At 56.6% G+C, this 15,844-nt stretch overlaps 1 protein-coding gene across 3 annotated transcripts in view; it reads right to left on the bottom strand.

The window, feature by feature from the left end:
* Window positions 1–224: 224 nt before the first annotated feature.
* Window positions 225–15,844, bottom strand: part of SLC38A12 (solute carrier family 38 member 12) — a 61,367-nt gene continuing 45,747 nt past the window's right edge. For 2 of the 3 annotated variants that reach the window (XM_004432723.3, XM_014789229.2), the window contains exon 10: window positions 226–4,425. In XM_004432723.3, the coding sequence (XP_004432780.1) occupies window positions 3,665–4,425 (761 nt within the window). In that variant the 3' untranslated portion in view covers window positions 226–3,664. Of the gene's footprint in view, window positions 4,426–15,844 lie in introns of all 3 variants that reach the window. The other variant, XM_087441540.1, reaches the window with a different exon arrangement.

The raw sequence follows: 15,844 nt of genomic DNA, 5'->3' as shown, positions 1-15,844 counted from the left end.
CTTTTTCCTGGTAGCCAGGTGTGTGTGGGGAGGGGGCGCTCAGCTTAGAAATGGGTGGGCATGATGTCCTCAGTGGTCAGCACACATGGGCTTCAACCCCCGCTCCAGAACTCTCCAGCCTGGCCTCAGGCTGGCTCTTTGAAAGGGGACGGCTGTCCTTAAGCTTCCTGGGGGGTTGGAGAACCAGAGACCACCCCCTCCCCAAAGCCCTCTAGACCCTGAAGAATTCAGGTCAATTTCCCCTTTCCAAATTGTAGCAGGCAGTTCCTACAAGACGACACCGGACTTATTAGGAGACTATGAAACCGATCAGGTGCCTGGGGACCCAATCTAGGGGTCTTCAGTGAGTCTAGGGGTCCGTGGCTACAAGCACAGTTTGGCTGGCGAGTGACGAGGGCGCTGGGCATCAGCACACAACAGCTTTATTGAGCACTGTCATGCCAGGCACTGAGTTCTTTAGTTCCCACAACTGGTCAGTGATACAGGAACTATTAACCCCAAGTTACAAACGACAGAGGAGAGAGCATGGAGGCTTGCTGCTGCCAGGGGCAGCTCCCACTTCTCGGTCCATACTCTTAATCTCCAGGCTAAGCCAAGGTCCACTCGGAGAGGACCCGGCACTGTGCCTGGCTCACACCAGGCGCTCAGTAGATGTTACTTCTCCATTGACACCATGAGCCCCAGGCCCAGGAGAAAAGGGACTGCAAAGCTCCCTCCTGCAGCCCTGGATCTTGGTTTCAGAAGAGCCAGCTTTGCAGTGGCCATTAGAATGTCCTGGCCCGGTGTCAGCCCTTCTCGGGAATCTGGCCCGTAGACAGGCGTGGTCTCAGCCTTTCACTTGCCCATGGTCATGCAGCCCTAGTGACCCTAGGCAGTGCCAGGCTCTTCCCCTCAGGCCGGTTTCCGTGAGGTGGGGGCAGCCCCTGTCCTCCCCACTTCTCTGACTTTAGTCTTTGCCTGTTGCTGAGGCTGCTCCTGGACCCCATGTGGCGAGAACAACTGTGTGGCTAAGGCCCTGGCGAGGTGCCCACTGCCCACCTTCCACCACTCAGCAGTGCCTCCCAGCCTGTCACCTGCCATCTGCCCCATCCATAAGCCCGCAGCCGCCTCTCTGGCCTCAGGTCAGGGAACAGGCAGGAGCTGCTGGCACGACGGCACGAGGCTCTGGTGCTCCGGCAGGGAATGAGGCGGAGAACGCTGACTCTCACCTTGACCTGGCCTGCCCTCAGGGCTGCTCTGGGGCAGTGTGGGCAGAGGACGTGGAGTGGAGGCTGCTGAGTTTATGTCTTCCTCCACAGTGACACCTGACCTGGGCCAGGCCAGGCTGGCATCTTCTGCCCTCCCCACCACCGACCCTGGGGGTCCATCCATCTATAGAATGGAAACCATTACCCGACTGCCCACCTCACCGAGCTGACGTAAAAGCTCAGCCAAATGTGCTTGATGCACGCAGCGAGCAAGTGCCACCTGGGGAATGCTAGCGGTCGGGGTCCTCTCCCCCTTGCCCAAGCCCCGGCTATCAGCAGTAGAGAGGAAGGCGACGCCATCTGACCTCTAGCAGGATGGACAGCAGGTGAACACCGGGGAGCAAAGGAACCCAGGCAGTGGCAGTGGCGAGGACCCTGGCTTGCCATCAGTGACCTGGTCACCTTGGGCCAATTCCCTCCAGGACTGGGGCTGCTCAGCTCAGAGGAGGGGAACGCAGCCGCCAACTCCACTGCTGTATGGCTCCAGATTGTCACATAAATCAACTTGGGCTTTATGATGCTAATAAATTCACGTCCAATATTTGGTTTGAAGCCTGGGGCGGCAGGATGACTTAATTTGCTTTGTCCTTAAGCAAGAGGGAACGTAATTGGAGAAGGCTAAGTACAGATGTTTTAATTGAGTTTTCAGCAAACAGCCGGACACTCCAGGGAGGGCCTGAGCCACAGGGGACCGGGCCACCGTGGAACCCTCCCTGCTCTGCCTACCCCGGGGCAGGGCCTCCTGGAAAGGAGCCACAATGGCAGATGGGGAAGGGGCATCTATTTTTCACGTGGATGGAAAATAACAGTACGGGGAGACAGGTTGTGAGGACTAAAGACGTGCGACAACAGTGAGCAAGCAGATCACGGCCAATTATGACACGGAATTCTCACAGGCTGGGGCTGCCAGGGGCCAGAGGTGGGGGTGGCGCTGCCTGCGGACTCCCCCATGTTCTTCTCCCCCCTCCCCTGAGACTACGGCCCCTGAAGACCCAGCATCATCGCTCTGTCCGTGGTACGAAGATGGTGAGATGCAGGGGGAGGCTTCGGAGGTTCCCTAAAGAGGGCTGAGCAAGGCACTGAAATCAAGAGGGGGGGCATGGGCCTGAGACCCCACCCCAGAGACGCCCAGGGCTGGGGGCACACCAGGGAGGATCAGGAAGGACCCCCAGGTCCTGAAGCAGAAGGCACGTTGAAAATACAGAGTTCATTAGAGTCACTTGTGTTTCCGAGGCAGGTTGGCCCAGCAGGTGCATGCATGATTGTGAGAGGGAGGGTACCATGGAGGAGCGGTGAGGTGGCTGGGAACCTGGCTTTTCTTCCATGGGAATGGTGGCCGGTGTCCCACCTCACCCCATGGCACCCAGGAGACATGGAGTGTGTGCACAGCGAGCACCCACAGCCCGGCTTGAAAGGGAGCCACCTTTAGTGTTGGAGTGGGAGCAGGCCTGACCTCTTACTGGGTGGGAACCATGGAACCCACTCGCCAGTACATGCCCAGGGCACTCTTGAGCCACCTTGGTGGCGGGTGGGGGTAGCTCCCGTCTAGTGGCCCTTGTATGCCGCCCTCCGCACTGACAGAGGCCTGAGGACCCCAGTGGGGCAGTCAGGAGAGCAGAGGATCCCTTTCAGGGGTCACAAGCACTGGGCTTTAAATCTAGCACATGCGGGCTGCCATGCCCTCACAGAAGGGCGGCTTCCGCCTGCTGCTCCCGAGTTACCACGGGCTCAGGAGCCCAGGACAGGAGCTGGCGCCCACAGCAAGGGCCCGCAGAGCTCTGGTCCAAGGACCCTGGTGCTGAGTAGCACTTCCTATTCTTGTCATTGGGGCTGGCCAGGCCCTCCCGTAGGAGTGGCCTTGGTGACTCCAGGCCTGACAGGGAAGTGGGCTTTGCTTGCCACTGGCAGGCCCAGCAGGGAGGGTCAGGGCTTGGGATTCGCCCCGAGGGAGCAGCTACTAGTGGAGCAGATGAGGATGTGGGAGGGGGCTGGGAAGGAGGGCGAGGGGGACATGGTGATTGGTATAAATAATGGCAGTGCCAGCACTGCAGTCTCCACTGTGTGAGGGAGGAGCCCGCTCCTGCTGGTGGGGGTGGTGGGGTGTGTGTGTAAAGCAGTAACCAGTCCTGGAATCTGGGAGCAGCCATGTGCCTGGGTTGTGCGGCTCAACTGGCTGGGGGCAGCCTTACGAAGGAGGACCTGGGAGGAGGGCCACCCTGGACGAATATGTGGAATCATCCACTGTGCGGAATCCTGGGTGGGGAGAAGATCCCTACCTGGAGATATGGAAAATCCCCTCCAAGAGCCCCAGCTGCGCCTGTCCCATGGAGACCTGGGAGGCAACTAGATCTTGGCTCTGCAGGTGGGGAGGTGGGGGTGGGGCCCCCATCCGTCTTGTCACTAGACACATTCTGCCATCAGACCTTGGACTCGCTGAGAACGATGTTGGCGGTGACAAAGAAGAAGCAGGAGAAAGCCCAGAGCAGCACAAAGCCCACCCAGAAGGTGTGGCGGAAAGGGGACCTGTGCTTGTTGACAGTCCCGTAGCCAAAGGCCAGCTGGGTGTCCTTGCGGCAGTGGTATACCAGGAAGGCGGGAATGACGTACTGGATGCCTGTGCCAGCGTAGGCCCCCGTGATGCCCACCAGGGACTCCAGGTCGTGGGTGCAGAAGGCCACCAGCACAGGCGGCACCAGGGTGATGGTGGGGAACACCACGCGGTCCACCACCCAGGGGTATGTGCCCCCCTCGCGGTGGAACAGTGTCTTCCAGTTGTTGCGGAGGGTCACGGCAATGATGGGGAAGTTGGTGCTGATGGTGAAGACGGGGAAGAGGCCCAGGAAGAAGCGCACGGCAGCCAGGCCCACGATGTCGCAGCGCGCGAAGTTGAGGGTGTACATGTCCATGAGGCTGTCGCCGCGGAAGCAGAAGATGGCGGTGAAGGACAAGAGACCGTAGAAGGCCAGGATCAGCACGTAGTCCAGGAAGACCAGGCGTGTGAGGTGGTGCTTGGAGGAGACGGGTGTGACAAGGGAAGGCAGGGAGTGCTGGCACATGAAGGAGTAGACGCACACCCCGAACAGGTTCCGGACCCCAGAGAAGTCAGCCATCGGTGGATGCCCCTCCCCATGCCCGTACCCGATGCGGACCAGGGCCAGCACGATCATGATGGCGAAAGCTGGAAAACAAGAGGGGAGTCAGCCACTGGAGGAGGAGACAGCCCCACCTGGGACAGTGTCTGGTCTGGCGGCGCCTGCTGAGGGACCGGAGCCCCATGAAAAAGAATCATTAAATTCATGTAACCCTGATGGCCACATTCCAAGGCAGGTCAGCAGTGGCTGCTGCGATTATGGATGTCACATGCATCCTCTCTCTGTCCTGTTCACAACCCCCACAGCACATAGGGGATGTATCTCTTTGCGGGGCGCTGGGCATGATAAGAGGGCTGTGCTGGGGCGATCAGCAGGGTGGCACTGCACCGTCTTCTCGGGGGAGCTCAGACTCCTGGCCAGGCACCGCCCAGCTCCCTTATCAGCCCCCAGGGGCTCTCTTGGGGGCTCTGCCAGCTTCCTGGCAGGGCGCACACCCAGGTCAGGACTCATGTTTGTGTTCCCTTCCTTGGTTTAAAGTATGTGTGTCTGGGGAGCTGGGGGGAGTGGAGGGGTAGGGGGCACAGAGCACCTGGGAAGAGGTGTCCTCCTGGGCCAAGGGCATCTGCTAGAGACACCTGGGGGGAAACAGGAAAGAGTGCTGGCAGCCCTTAGCAGAGGCAGGCGCCCAGGGGCCTACACCAGGCAGGAAGGTACCTGTGGTTACCTGAAGGAAGAAACAGCACCAAAGCCCAGTGCTGGGGAGAGCTGAGTCCTCTGAGCTACTGGCACCAGGCCTGGAGGCAAATGGCACATGGCTCTGTCTCCTCAGCCTGGTGGCAGAGGCAGGGCACAGGGAGCGGCTCTGACCCAGGTTTGTTGCAGAAGTGGAAGGGGACCTGACTATCCATTCAGAGCAGACAGGCTGGCTTCACCTGGCAGCCCTTACAACGGCCCTCCTGCAGGTCTTCCACCTGGAGCCGGGCTCACCAGCCAGTGTCCCAGGATGTAAGCTCCCTGAAGACATGTAGTTCTAGATCCAGCTGACTCTCTCCGTGCCTCTGTGGCTTCTGGCATCCACATCACCCAGAACTGCCACCATTAGCCACTCAACACACACAGTGACCACTGGTGTCCCTGTCTCCAGTTTTGGAGTTCACAAACCCTTGCTGTCTCTGTTCAGACCCGACCTGACAGCCCCTTTAGCCTGTGCCCCGATCCCCCAGGTAAAGCCCACGATGACACCTGCCGTTCCTGGTGAGTAACACTGGTGGTGTGAAGGAGCAGTGGGCTGGAAGGGCCAGCTGCCAGCCGTGCAGCTCCTGCTTGCTCACCCTTCAGAAGCTCAGGGCTCCTCCCCAGGTGGGAGGCCGGGGTCTCCCTACCGTCCCTTTCAGGCCACATCACACTCCCTGGCTCCCTGGAAGGAAGAGGCCTTTCTCCTGGGACTTACAGGAAGCCAGACCAATGTCTTCCCACAGTGACACTTGGTAGTGGGATCGACGGAAACGTCATCTATTACTTTTTTTTTTTTTTAAAGATTTTATTTATTTTCCCCCCAAAGCCCCAGTAGATAGTTGTATGTCATACCTGCACATCCTTCCAGCTGCTGCATGTGGGACGCGGCCCCAGCATGGCCCGAGAAGCGGTGCGCGCCCGGGATCCGAACCCGGGCCACCAGCAGCGGAGCGCGCGCACTTAACCGCTAAGCCACGGGGCCGGCCCTCATCTATTACTTTTAATCAGAGCTGCCTGACACTGTCGGGTGGGGCGGGGGGTGGGGGACAGGAGAGGCGGCGGGGAGCGAGAGAACAGCCTGTAAAAATTGCCAATAAGGAAGATGATTTGTTTCTGGCTCTCTCAGCCTGCTGTTGTCCCTGCCGTTCCTGACTCTGAGGGCCCCACGCTCTTGCCGCTCCAGGGACATCACAAATCTTGCCAGCTCTGGTCAGTCAAGAGGAAAGTGGCGACCCAGCTCCTCCCCTGAGGTCTGAGCCCAGGAGCCGCCTCTGGCTAGACGCTCTAGGGGGTGGGGGAGGTTGTGACAGGACACCCTGTGGGGCCTCCCTGCTCCCTCGGGATGCTCAGGACCCCGGCAGTCTGGCTTATCAGGAGGGGTGTGCAGGGCAGAGATCCGTGTGGAAGAACTGCTTCATAGGAAGTATGCCGGGGCAGGATGCGAGGGAGAGGGCACTCATGGGAAAGGCTGGACGGGGTGGAGGGGGAGTCCCCCATGTGCCAGGAAGTCTGTCCTGGGCCAGAAAGGGTTATGAAGCAGAGCTAGCTACAGCCAGCAGACGGGGGACCCTGGGGCTGCCTGGTGATTAGCTATTCAAGAGGCTGCAGCTGACAGTTCCGCCACCATTGGTAGGGCACTGGGGTCAGGGCAAAGGGGGCAGCGCTGTAAGGCAAGATTCAAATCCTGCCATGCCACTACCATCTCGGGTTGACACCTCGTGACCTGGCGCTACTCCTGGCCCGGGCCAAGGCCAGCACAGACTCGGAAAGAGGCAAGAGGAAAAGTTCTCTAGCTGTCTGTTGCTCGGCCTCAGCTTCGGGTCCCTGGGTCTGGTGAGCACGCAAGAAGGCAGGAAGAAGGCTGTCTGGACGTTGAGTCCCTCTCTGCAGTGTGGATGCTGCTAGTGCTTCTCTGCTCGTCTTCCTCCTCAGCCCTAAATCTCCGAGAGGCTGTACGAAACCCAGGCAGAAACTGGCTTGCTGCCTTCAAGGCCAGCTGTCTGGACAGCCCTGACTGGGGGCTTTGCTTATTGTAAATAAGCTAATTTATGAAGCAGGTTTCCAAAGACATGAGACTGATATTTTAAAGCACGCATGCGCACCCCCACCCCCAAGACTGTATACCTACTAATGGGGTCCTCCAGAGTCACTGTCTTGGGAGCTGCATCTTTACGTCAGCAATGACGTGGGACATTTTCTAGAACTTCTAGGATGGCCTACAATGCCACGGCTATGGGTGATAAAACTTCTCTCACAATCTTCTAGCTATAATGAGTTTTACTTCATAATGCTATTACCTAGACTAGTCATCCATCTTGTTCCTTAATCAAACAGGTCTATTTCCAAAAACAAGTCTATTTCCAAAAGCCAGATCTACCCTCAAGGGCTGGATGTTTGCTCCTGTCCAGGAATTAAGGTGCCAGAGGCTCTTGGGAGGGGATTCCAGGAGTGTTAACAAGTGGCTGCTCCGTGGGGCTGCAAGTCCCCAGTAACCCCAGCTAACCTCACGAAGAGGCAAGGGGAGTGTACGCCTCCAGGGGCCCTTCAGTTCCCCCAGCCACCGAGCACACGGGTGGGTGCTGGGCTATGTTTTCTGGAGTGGAGGGAAGGGAAAATGTTCCGGCTTGGTCTCCAAGTTGGCCAGTTCGAAAGAGACCAGTGATGCCGAAACACTCTGCTGCAATGGAGGGACGGAGAGGGAAGGGAAGAGGAGGGAAGGGAAGAGGAGGGAAGGGAAGAGGAGGGAAGGGAAGAGGAGGGAAGGGAAGAGGAGGGAAGGGAAGGAAGCAGGAGGGCCAGGTGTGGCAGCTCTGACCTTGAGGGGCCCTGGGACTCGGGGCCCGAGGACTAACTCCCACTGCCGCCTGGCTGCTGTGACCACACTTCTTTGCTCTGGGCGCTTCCCCCAACCCCCTCCCCAACTGCTAGAGGAGCAGAGTTCAATAGCCATCTCCTAGATTGATCGCCCCGTCCCCTGGAGATAGCTGCTCCAAAAACTCATTAGGTCTGATAATAAATCAAGATGAAATGAGGACGACAGGCTGTGAGCGACAGACACTGCCAGGAAGCACAAGGGAGAGCAGGACTCTGCACACATTTACACCCAGGGCTCGCCGGCGCCACTACTGACAGCTCGCGCCCACCTGTTCCAGGCTGCGTGGGAGGCGGAGACGGACACAGAGGTGGACAGGACTGTGAGCGCTCCCCGACATCTTGGTGACGGGGGCTTGCAGTCTCCTGAGGGGAGGGCAGGCTTGGCTTCTCTCTGACCCTCACAGGCCATGCTCAGAGAGCCCACGTGATGGATGAGGGTCGAGGTCCACATCCACCTGCATTCTGCATCGGAAGTCACGCTCCAAAGGGTGAGGATGCAGCGAGTCGCCAGGGAGGGTTCTGTGGGGGGTGGAGGAGGTGAGGGCCTGACATGTGTCATGTGAGGAGTGGCTGTGGGGCCTCGGAAGGCGCAGCTGCAATTGCCGAGGCGGGACAGGAAGCTTTTCTTTAAATATCTGAAGTAATAGCTCATGTAAAAACAGCTGTACTTGTTTTGTGTAACTCATGAACTCAACCAGGATCATTCATTCACTGAACAAAGATATACTGAGTGTCCACTGTGTGCCAGCACTACTCTGGCCATCTGGGGACAGCGCACTGAGTAAAGAGACACAGTCCCTGTCCTTCCGGAGCCCACAGTCCGGGGGACCAACAGGTGGAAGTTACAGAAGACAAATTACAACAACAAGAGTAAATGGTTAATAGCCACATTAGCTGTGGGGGGCAGGTGGTAAGATCCTCGTCACAGGAAGGGGCCAAGCCCAAGGGTAGAAGACCACCTGTGGGTCAAGAGAGGAATCAGGCATCAGAACCCGATTTGGAAGAGCCTGTCGGGCTCCCACTCTGCAAGCCTGTGGCTGCCACAATTCCTCAGGGTGCAGGAGAGGAGGAGCTTGAGGCAGGGCCTGGGGAAACCGACAGCCAGAGCATGACTCAGTCTCCAGGCTCCGGGCCCCGTGACTCACCTGAAGAGGTGTGCTACTTGTGCCTCACATAGACTTGTTCTGACAGCTGCTCTGAGTTCTCTCTGCTGGCCTCACCACATCGATTCACCTTGAGTGCAGCTGCTCCCCTCTCCCACACATCTGACTCCTCCAGAGGGAGCGAGAAAGACAGGAGCGGTAGGCAAGCCCTTATCTTGGTACAGATCCTGAGCCATGAGCGCACAGCTGAGAGAAGACATCTCCCTTCCCTTTCTGAGGAGGTCAGGTTAAAAGTGAAGTTTACCCCAGGAACGCCCTGGCCATCTGAGGGCGTGGCCCTTGGGACCTGGATGGCTCACGTCCCTCCAGCTGAGGCACATCCAGTTACCGGTGTCAGGACGGGCCACGGAAAGTCAGTGGGCTCATATCAATATCAGATTTCCGTACAGGATGTCAGCAACCTCAAGTGTGGTGGTCACAGTGACACTTTATATAAAGATGCAGTCTCACAACATTTAACCAGTCATCGATTAGGCTCTTAAAATGGCCAGGAGAGAAACGTCGCTTTCCAGAGACGGCCTCCCGCCCCTCCTTCCTTCTTTTGCCATCAAGAGCCAGATAAGTAGCCCCAGCCAGCAGCCGTCTTGCCTCATGGCTGTCTGTCTTGCCTCATGGTCTTTCTCCTTTGCAGAGAGTAGGACAGGTGAGCCTACACCCTTCTGAACTCCTGCCAAAGGGCAAAGGTGGTCCCAATTGGTAAGGGGATAAGAGTGAAAAAACCCCACAAAAACCCAAATCTGGCAGCACTCAGCCTCTTCTGGTTCCTCCCTTCCTGATCTCCCCGCTCTCCCAGACCCCTCACCCTGGGGCCTCACTGGCCAGATGAAGTCATAAATGGGCCAAGACCTCACGGGAATTGGAGTTGACTTGTTCTTGGGGCCGAGTGGGGGATGAGCAGGGGTCTGAGGCTGGGGCCTGGTGCTCTGATGCTCACTTCTGGAGAGTCCAACCAGCAGCACTTGTTTACCTCTCTTGCGTCTCTGGGTAGACGCAGAAATCAGAGCTGTCAGTAGCCAGCTCCATCCTCCATGAGCTGAAACCCACCACTGGATAAGCACATAAGTGCTGGCCTGTGCTCGGGATGTGGAGAGGGAGGAGCTCCTTCCGGGGCCTCCAAGCATCATGGCAAGTGGCCAGCTGGCACCACCTTGGCCCTCAGCAATGCTCAGAGTAGGGGTGAGGCCTGGGCAGTGCTCTGCCTTCCTTACAGAACTCTGGGGTCTGCCTGGAGCTGGCATGAGCTGGGCCACCTGCCCAGGCACCACTGGAGTTGGGGACCACGGGCCAAAGCTCTCTCAGCAGGCAGAGGGGCAGGCAGAGGTCTCCCAGGAGCCCCCTGCCCCCTCTCCCATTAATCTCTCAACTATGAATGTGTGATGATGGGACTTGGAATACCTCATGATGGTTTTATCATTTTGCTCATTCTCCATGCCTGGCTTTGGAATTATGCAATGGGTTCTTCTGGGCATGCCTGAATGTTTCCCAGGGCTCTCCTAGCAGGGCCTTTGGGCTCTGAGAGAGAAGCGCTGATAAATATTTACAGTTGCGCTGTCCACCACAGCAGCCATGAGCCACACGTGACTACTGAGCACTTGAATGTGGCTGGTCCAAACTGAGATGTGCTCAAGTGTAACACACACTGGATTCAAAGACTCAGTGTGAAGAAGGAATGTGAAATAGCTCATTCATATCATTCATCATTTTTTCATATTGACTACACGTTGAAAAGACATTTTTGACATGTTAGGTTGAATATTATTAAAGTTAATTAAATTTTTAGACGTGGCTACCACAAAATTAAGAATTCCCCAGTTGGCTCACATTATATTTTGACTGGGCAACATGGTTTACTGTGACCGTGTACTCTGCAGGGGGTATGTGGACATGTGTGCACCTGTGAAGTGCCTGACCTTTGGGAATTTGAAGGATCTCTGCCTCCTACCCCAACCTCAGCCCAGATCTTGAACTGTAACCCGATTCGCACTGAGAGACTGAAAACCTAGAGCTGAGGTGTGATAATGCACTGGTCCTTTTTAAAAAGCTAAAGGAGAAATAGGCTCAAAGTCCCCCTGGGCTGTGACTACCAGGGTGGACTGCACTGGCTGGGCCTGGGGGTCCTCTGAAGCGGCCTGGGGCCCTGGGTCACCAAGTCAGCGGAACGTCTTGATAAAGGCTCCAGCTAGAACAGAGCTTCTTTGGAACCCTGGAGGGCTCTGCCCAATGGCCTGTGCCCCCGAGGCCCTGACCCCAGCGCCACTTGTCTCTTCTGCATGTGCTGGAAGGGTAAGGAATCCAGCTGTTGTGGAGGAGGAGGGGGACGCATGTATACTAAGGCCAGACTGCACGCACATCCCTCGTCCTTAATTCTGAGTACCTGACGAGCGCACAAACATGTGGAGTCACAATTCTAAGAGCCAAGAGTAAAGCCGACTGACTCTTCCTAGTGGTGCTGCGCGGCCACATGTCAGGAGCTCCGGGCCCTTCCCACAAGCCAGCCGCTGCATCTGCCTTGCTTTGGCAGGCGTGCCTCCTGGAGAGCTGCCCCTTCAATTCTCTGACCTTTGAACCTGGCCCCAGATGCCCCGAGGCTGTGGTAGGCTCCAGCCTGGGCTGCCCCAAACACCTTTCTGTTCCCCTAGCCCCGTTAAGTGGCTCTGGCTCTGACAAATGCAAGGCGGAGGCCATCCATCAAGGCTGCTGTCGCGAGGACGGCACTCTCTTCTCCAAGCAGAGAATCAACATGCCAGGGCTAATGATAATGAATGGCCATGGTGTGCCCATCCCCAGCTTGGGCACCGGCGCTCCAGACAGGGAGCTGGATCTGGGGGAAGATTTGGCACCAGCTTCCTCCTTTACCACGGCACTGCCCTCGGAGGGCACTGGGGCACAGATGTGTCTTTCCTTAGGCTGGGTCATCAGAGCTCGGCTGGGGATCCCCAAGATTCAGGAGGGCTAGGAGGAGCTGAGGGGTAACACCAGCCTGAGCTGAGAACTACTGAAGACCAGACAGTTTCTCAGCCCTAAAAGCAGAAGGTGACTGGGCAACTGTTCCTTAAAGCATAGGACCAACTGTGAAGGGAGAGCCATTGGGCAGGCCCACAAGACCTGCGGGGCCATCAGGGCCGGGGGTGTGAATGGAAACTCTAACGCCTCAGAAACAGCCAGAGGGAGGGAGGGAGGCTGCTGCTCTTCTTCTAAAAAAGCTCAAGTTCTCCAGGTGCGTTGGGTTCAACTCCTGATTCTCCCACTGAACTATGTAATCTTGGGGTGGTCACTTAATGTCTCGGTGCCTCCGTTTCATCACTTTCAGAAATGCAGAGGATCATGGGGGGCTGGGAGGATGACATAAGGTGCTACAGTAAAGCACCTGGGCAGAGCTGGGACCACAGCACTTGCTCAAAAATGTGGAAGTCACTTTTATCATCGCAGAAACCTTCTTTCCCACTCTGAAAGCCCGGGTCCTGGGCAGGCAGGAAAGCCTGTCCCTCCCCAGTTCTCACCTGATTCTCCTTTCGCTCCAAGGAGGGTACTGGGGTCATACTAGTGACCCCTCCTTCCCCGGCTGGGTCGAGCTGCGCTCACGACCCTTCCCAGGAACATCCCCTGCTCTCCAGGTGCCAGCTAATCTTTAGGGCTCTGGGGGTTGGAAGGTGTGAGGAGGACCCTGGACAGGCTGCTCACACCTGCTCTGTGAACCAGAGCGACCTCCTCTTGCTCCATCTAAGGCCACATAAGGCCAAGCTGTCCTCATCACTCTGTCACCTGGGGGACTCTGGGTGTGTGCTCTTTCTGTACGGGGACTAGAGAGACTGAAAAGGAATTTTGTTTGGGTTCTGTGGGGCTCATGTTGGTCCATCCTTCCTCGGTTGTCACCCTCCCACCTGAACACAGGCTGTGGGTCGTGGTGGGGGTCCCCTTCACGCCCCGAGAAGACAGGACATGCTCGGTCTCTGGCTGGGAGGTTCCCTTTGGGAAACATGAGAAGCTCCCTGCACAGATATGTTTGTCTCCACACGCATCTGGGCCTGGGTCAGGTTTTTCTCAGGCAGGTGGGAGATTCTGTGATTGCTGCCCTTGCCTGAAATAACTCACAAACAAATCACTTGGGTTTTTGCCGAAGGGAGGGAATTTAAAGCCAATCTGACTACCTTCCCATGCTGGACCAGCCTCTGGTTTCTGGAGGATTCTAGCTCTGTCATTGTCATAGTCATTGTCGTCATCATCATGGAAGCAGAAGGGAAGGACGTTTAAATAATCAACTTACACGACCGAGGTTCTACTCCGTGGCTGAATTATTTATCCCAAAGGACTCCGAGCAGAGCCTTCCCCTTTCCAAGTGTGTCAGGAGGAGGGGGTCATTGATAAAGGGCGGGTGTTTGAGTCTCTCAAGCAACCAAGCCTTAAGAAGGCAATCAGGAGTTCTGGCCTTTCATCTTTCAACTTTCCACACACTCAAAGCATGGCAAGTGGCGCCTGGGAGGGTAAGGTCTCAATTTTTCCTTCTTCAGCTGTCAGAGCAAGCTCAGTTTGTAATCGCTGGGAAAGCGGAGCCAAGGGGCCTCTGGCTGCTGGCCGACTAATCTCCTTCCCGGAGACTGGAAACACAAAACTTCGGCACTGTCACCCTTCCTGAAGGCCGTCGGCCCTTTCCTCTTGTTGTGGACTAAAGTGTCTCCCCCCACAACTCATATGTTGAAGTCCTGACCCCCAATGTGACTGTATTTTGGGTCAGGGCCTATAAAAAGGTGATAAAGGTTAAATGAGGTCATAAGGGTGGGCTCTAATCCGATAGGACCGGTGTTCTTATGAGAAGAGGAAGAGACGCCAGAGTTCTCTCTCCCTGCATGCACAGGGAGAGGCCATGTGAGGATGCAGTGAGAAGGTGGCCGTCCAAGAGCCAGGAAGAGAGGACTCACCACAAATCAACCCTGCCAGGACCTTGATGTTGGGCTTCCAGCCTCCAGAACTGTGACAAAATAAATTTCTACTGTTTAAGCGACCCAGTGTGTGGCATTCTGTTATGGTAGCCTGAACTAAGACATCTCTTAAGCAGTGGCTAGATCAGAAGGAACCAGGATGGAGAGAAAGAGAGTGGGGAAGATGACGAGAGGCAGTACTATGACAAGAGCGTCTAGACTCTCCTGGTCTGAACAAAAATTCCAGCTCCCGGGCTGCTGTGGGCCACATTAGCTCTGCAGATGTAAACGGCTGCCTGACTTCGCTGCAAGGCTGAGGTTTACCCAGGCCCGCGTGAAGCCCAAGTCTGTGCAGAGGCACACCTGTAACCACTGTCAGTCAGACCCCTCGCACCACTGACCATAAGCTACCTGGGCCTTATCTTCCCTTGCCTTGCCGGTGTCCAGGCAGCTGGCCCGCCAACCTCCTGGATAGAGCAAGAGTCCTTGCCCAATGGCCGGGTCAGCACACGTCTCAGCCACAAGCAGAGCAGAGCTTCTGACAACAAAGGCTGCTCAAAGGAGACGTGTGGCTGAGAGAGCCAAGGCCTTTGCCCGGGGCCCAGCAGAGCGCTCAGCTCAGGCCTGCTGCTAACGAAAGAGGTGATTTGGCAGCATGGGGCTGGCTCTTCAGCAAACTTTAATTAAGGGTCCACTCTACCCTAAGAGCCTTAAGATAGAAACCCCAGGTTCCTCTCCTTTAAACTGACCTCTGCATTTGCAGAGAGAACTTTTAGAAAACAAAGAATAAAATTAAGACCAAAATGAAACATACAAAAAGGTTTTCCTGGATTCCCTCCACTGACTGTGTAACGAGAGAAAGCTGGACACTTAACGGCCCAGTTGAGCCCTGGACAGTGGCCCATACAGAGGGTGGGCAGGGACCACAGGGCTGCCGACAGCAGGGCAAGGTGGTGCTGATGGGCGAATGCTGGCTGGCTGCTCAGAGGGGCCGATGTGCTCCCTTCATTTTGGGAGGGGGTCCTTCCTGGCCCTCCGAGAAGCACTAGTTGAGTGAGGGAAAAGCAGTGAGTGGCTGTGAAGGAATTCATACACCAAGCTGGCATGTTGAGCCAACAGAATGTAGGGAACAGATGGCCCAGACACAGAAGACCCCTGGCTGCTGGTAGTGACAGATCAGAGCAGTCCCACCAAGAGACACTGGACTGAGATCAGTCACGGATCTGCGGGGGAGTCAGCCAAGTGGCCACAGATAATTCTGGGGACATGTAAAACCAGAAAGCCCTTATGTTCCCAGGTGATGGTCTCCTCCCGGGGACCTTCTGCTTCTCGGGCTACCACCGCTGAGTCCCACCTCTCCCTGCTGGCTCGGTCTGGAAGACAAATCTGGGGCACTTGCCGGGGCTGAGCGGGGAAAGCAGGACTGAGAAACTTTAGGAGGCAGGCTCAAGTTTATCCACGAACGCTTGGAGAGGACGGCGCCTGACCCACTTTGCGGGGAGCACAGAGACCGGAATAATGTGCGCAGTGGCTGCTCTGAATATACAATCAGAGCAAAGGGAGGCCTGTGGGCTCTCGACAACCCAGACTGAGGAGGGCTGCTGCGCTCCAGAGCAGTCTTTATTAGAAAGAATCGGTTTTTTAATAACACCAAATGGGGTGCCCTCAGCTGAGCCAGCTGTTCGTGTTCCCAAGTGGGAGGCGTCTGCCGGGGGAAGTTGGTAATGGGAGTGAAGTAATGATGCTGCCATGGCCCCTTCCAGCCCAAGAGTGCCCTGCCAGGCAGCCCAGGTGCGAACAGTCTACGGTCATCGGTT

This window comes from Ceratotherium simum, chromosome 16 (assembly GCF_057802395.1).
Source record: "Ceratotherium simum simum isolate JZ-2026a chromosome 16, ASM5780239v1, whole genome shotgun sequence".
Taxonomy (NCBI): domain Eukaryota; kingdom Metazoa; phylum Chordata; class Mammalia; order Perissodactyla; family Rhinocerotidae; genus Ceratotherium; species Ceratotherium simum.
Note: the sequence above shows the minus strand (reverse complement) of the source record. Positions and strands in the feature narration are given on the sequence as shown.